The sequence below is a fragment of the Limulus polyphemus genome, unplaced genomic scaffold (genome assembly GCF_000517525.1).
Source record: "Limulus polyphemus unplaced genomic scaffold, Limulus_polyphemus-2.1.2 Scaffold5370, whole genome shotgun sequence".
Classification (NCBI taxonomy): Eukaryota; Metazoa; Arthropoda; class Merostomata; order Xiphosura; family Limulidae; genus Limulus; species Limulus polyphemus.
Window position 1 is genome coordinate 215 of NW_013670980.1, and position 4,766 is coordinate 4,980.

The following is a 4,766-nucleotide window of genomic DNA, read 5'->3' on the forward strand; positions in this document are numbered from 1 at the left end:
TATTCCAAACTCTTTATGTTCATAAATACTTGTACGTAGATGACTTTGTTAGTTACAGAGTTTCTGGTGGCATATGAGTCACACAAAAAAATGTGGAAAAAAAAATAACACAAATGCAATTAATTTAAATTGGGGCGGAGCGATCCGGAATGGCGTTCCACCTCTTGACGATTCAAGACATTGGCATTTTTGGTCTTCTCTAAAATAAACTGGGTCATTTAGCTTCTTTCTTTAACTCTAAAGTGTTGTATAAGACGGCCCCATTTAACATTTGAATATGTTCTCAGAGAGTGTGTATCTTCTGTCGTATTGTGATCCACACTTCTTATACAGAGTGGGTCACAAAACGGAGCTCACCCTCTTTGAAAATCCCAGTTTAACCACTGTTGAGCAAGAAAAATATAAAATTTATCAATATAATGCAATATCTGGACTCCGTCTGAAGTGACTGGCATAAAACTAAATCGGTCATTTCAAAGTTAATTACCTGAGAAATCAAAAGAAACTTTATTTCACTAAAATATCTCAGGGCTTATAATATTAAAAAGTCGGGTTTCGATACTTTAACAACAACAAAAACCTCTCTACAAATGATATTAAAAAAAAAACCTATTTCTTACTTTAGACGTTAAAGATATGAGCGAAAGTTTTAATTCTGTAACAACCAATAATTTCTACACAGGCTTTAATGTGGTTGTTGAAAATAATCCAAATTCGTAAATCCGATTAATTATTCACCTTCGTCTCAGTCTGAGCCTGTTCTATACTGACCTCTAACCTTACACAGAAAATAGTTCCGCCCGATTCAAATCGAATTGATTAAAAGTTGCAGTGTACATCTCTACCGGTGACGGACACGCACGTTGATAACTATAACGTCACAGCACGTTGATAACTATGACGTCATATGCATAGTATTTTTTAAATTTTTTTTCCATTAAATGGTTGTGACTAGCTGGACTTTCAAAGTGTATCTCAGTAAATATCCGGCCCTCCCCTCCCCCACTGGAGAAACATGAATTTTTAGCGCAAACAATGAAGTTAAGAAACATAACTATTATTTTTTGCTTACCTCACAAGGTGGCGGAGCATTCCTAAAGCTAGGGATTATTTTGAAAGTAACTTTGCCCTGAACCTCTTTCTGAAAAACAAAACAAAAACAAAACCAGAAGAAGCTATTAATGATACAAATTGAACTTATAAAACTACACACTAGGTGCTTACAAATTTCACTTTAAGTAGTTCCAGACTGGTCAGTAGAACCAAACATTTCTTTTCATAAAGTTGAAATACCTGACCTTTTTCTTTCTCTCTCTATGGACTTTCTCTTCAATCAATAAATCCTTGCAAATGAAATGTTAATTTTCATTAACCTAGACAAAAAATAATGTTTGTCTTGTTTAGTCAACAGAGGGCAGTAAAATGCCTTGCATCAAATCACGATGAAACCGCAGTGTGACTTATAAACAGAGAGAGAGGTCCAACTTACCAGCATTTTCTGCAGCATATCCACAGACTGGTTAGTTATGTGGATTCCGTTGATTTCACGAATTTCATCACCCACATGTAATGAACCTATTAAAATGGAACAATGTTGTCATTTTCATTTATCTTTAAACTAGAAAACAACGAATTCGAAATAGTTATTTAATACGCGCTGTACACCATAATCGTCCTAACTTAGTTTGACAGATATCAACATGAATAAGCCATCATGTACAAAAACAAATTAAAGTATTGACTTTTCACAAGAAACTCGACTACTTTTTTTTTTTTTTACGAATGCCTTGCGCCTCCACCTGGCGGAGAAAATGCGTCTATTTTAAATATTATTTCCCTGTGACGCACTAACATAGTTTATATACAACCTTTAATCATGGCAGACTAATGAGAAATACTATGATAGCATATGTATATGAAAGAAAAACCACTAATCGCACGGAAGTCACAAACAAAAATCCCCACTAGATCCTCCCTTGCCCCCCTAAAAGAGTAGCCCAAGAATTGGCGGTGGGTTGTGATGACTAGCTGCCTTCCCTCTAGTCTTACACTGCTAAATTAGGGACGGGTAGCGCAGATAGCCCTCGTGTAGCTTTGCGCGAAATTCAAACAAACAACAATTTAAACCGGTTTAACATATTCTAACCAATGAACATTTTTTTAACTGCCATGCTTTGAAAAGAGAGGATGTTGTTGTTGTTTGTTATAAATAAAAAAAAGCTACACAAAGGGCTATCTGTGCCCTACCCGCCATGGGTATCGAAACCCGCATACATTGCTGTGCTACTGACCTATACTCCCCTAATTTGAAATGTATGATGAATAAACAAGCGTCTGAAGTCAAACATGATTTTAATCACATTCATTCGGCCTATCAAGTTTTGTACTAAATAGCAGCTGATGGGTTTTAGCATTGAACGAAAGACCTCTTTGTCAGTGACTTGTGACAAACAGAAGATAAGTTTGCTTGTACACACATCTGATTTAAAATCCGTAATGGGGCTAACCAAGAAAAGTGTTATAAAAATGCATATGCAGTGAAAAGTTACTTTTATCACTATTGATGGACTTAACGAGATTTATATATTTTTATAGGTATGGTGCCAGTCAATTCAAATAACGAATATTTGAGCTGTATTTTTATTTCTAGAACGGTTTTCGCGATTTGTTATATGATGATAAAAAATACACAGAATATCGTCATCATGAAAAAAATTAACATATTAGTTAGATTTTTCCCGTTTATTAATTCAAAATATTTTGTAATATGACAGCTTTGACTACTTTAAACCGGTTTAGGCCCGACTTGGCCAGGTGGTTAGGGCGCTCGACTCGCAATCTGCGGGTTGCGGGTTCGAATCCCCGTCACACCAAACATGCTCGCCCTTTTAGCCGTGGGGGCGTTATAATGTGACGTTCAATCCCCCTATTCGTTGGGCTCACCGCTGATCCCCCAGGTGGCCATCGTAGAGACAAAAAAATAAAAGCGGAGGAGAATCAAATATAATTGGAGCGGTGTTCAGCAAGGGCTGTCAGTGTGGTCAGTCTGTTGGATAAAACTTTAATTATTTTCTCCTTTTTTTTTAACTCAGTTAAAATGTTGAATATTTGATCAATGGACGTTAAATGGTGGTGTAAAACACGTAAGTTTGCAAAACGAGGCAGCTTATTAGCCCTAACAAATGGGATTACAAAAATTTCAACAATCGGAGACGTATAAAAGAAAATATTAATAGATATTTAAATAAAATAATTCTTTGAGGGCTTATAATGCTAACATGCAGAGTTCGATTCCTGCGGTTGTCACAACACAGATAGTCCACTGCTCAGCTTTGTGATTAACATCAAACAACAAATCAGATAAGAAAACTAAGATTAAGTAATGTGTCTATTACTTTAAATCAGGGTGAAAACATTTTTAAAAGCATTAATTATATTTTTTTCATTGCCAAATTTGTCTTTGCAAATGCTTTTGTAATTATTGGTGAATAATGTTGATAGAACAAGAGTGAAACAGTAAACAGGATCTAGGATCCAGTTCCCACTGGAAAAAGACTTCCTCAAAATAAACTTTTCTCTAATCTTCTCTAAACTTTTCCATACCTTCAAACTATTTTCTGATCCTCAGTAAGTCTTATTATTATCCTTTTCACTCTTCCGGATCCTCAAACTCTTTCTTTAAACCTTCTCTCTCTTCCTGATCCTTAAACTCTTTTTTTAGTTTCTCCCGATCTTCATGGTCCTCAATAAACTTTTCTCTGATCTTACCCACTCTTCCGGATCCTTAAACTTTTTCTTTAAATCTTCTCTCTCTTCCTGATCCTTAAATTCTTTTTTTAATTTCTTCCGCTCTTCATGGTTCTCAATAAACTTTTCTCTGATCTTACTCACCCTTCCTAATCCTTAATAAACTTTTACCATAAGTGTTCCCGCTCTTCCGGATCCTTAAGAAAGTCTTACCACAAGTGTTCCCGATTTTCCGGATCCTTAATAAACTCTTACCATAAGTGTTCCCGCTCTTCCGGATCCTTAATAAAGTCTTACCATAAGTGTTCCCGCTCTTCCGGATCCTTAATAAAGTCTTACCACAAGTGTAAACTATTCTCTAATCTTTTCCACTTTTCCGTATCTTCCCCTCTCCTCCTCACAGGTTTTTCAAAGCTTATCCATTATTCTCGTTCGCTGTTTTCTGAACGTTATTTCATTACTGTGTAGCAAAAGAATATGTAGACGACGCCTCGCGTGATTTGATAGGTATGTTCGTACACAGAATGGTACCGATACCTGTCTCAGCCTCCGTCTTCTGCATACACGCAACTGTCAACGTCGAAGCATGACTGAATGACCGAAGAACGTGAAAGATTTGTCACGTCGTAATCAACTAAATCATGTATCGTTATTGGATTACAGGATGCTAGCCTCGCACTATACGAATTTGATTATGACTTTTTTTCTTTACCTTTCACAATTGCAGCCTACAAGTCAAACAAAAGTCTGCACTCATCAGAAATTTTGTTCGAACGTTTCTTCGGATTCCTCTAGTCCCGTTTCAAGGGACATTAGTACGTGACTATAATTCTGTTCCATTGGATAAGCAGATCCATAGGATAATGCCACATTTAATGATAAGTAGAAAACGAGGGCCGCGTTCCCTCAGCAAGGAGCTGTAAGAATATGAGTAAAAATGATAGTCGGAAGATTTATAATTTATACAAATATAAATTCGCAAATCATAGATGTCCCTATAAGTTTAAAAACGTTAATGT

General features: G+C 36.1%; 1 protein-coding gene across 1 annotated transcript in view; it reads right to left on the reverse strand.

The window, feature by feature from the left end:
- Nucleotides 1-1,057: 1,057 nt before the first annotated feature.
- LOC111089146 (peripheral plasma membrane protein CASK-like) overlaps nucleotides 1,058-4,766 on the reverse strand; it is a 29,956-nt gene continuing 26,247 nt past the window's right edge. The window contains exons 4-5 of the mRNA XM_022401061.1: nucleotides 1,490-1,575; nucleotides 1,058-1,141 (exon numbers count right to left, since the gene is read on the reverse strand). Of these exons, the coding sequence (XP_022256769.1) occupies nucleotides 1,058-1,141; nucleotides 1,490-1,575 (170 nt within the window). The remainder of the gene's footprint in view (nucleotides 1,142-1,489; nucleotides 1,576-4,766) is intronic.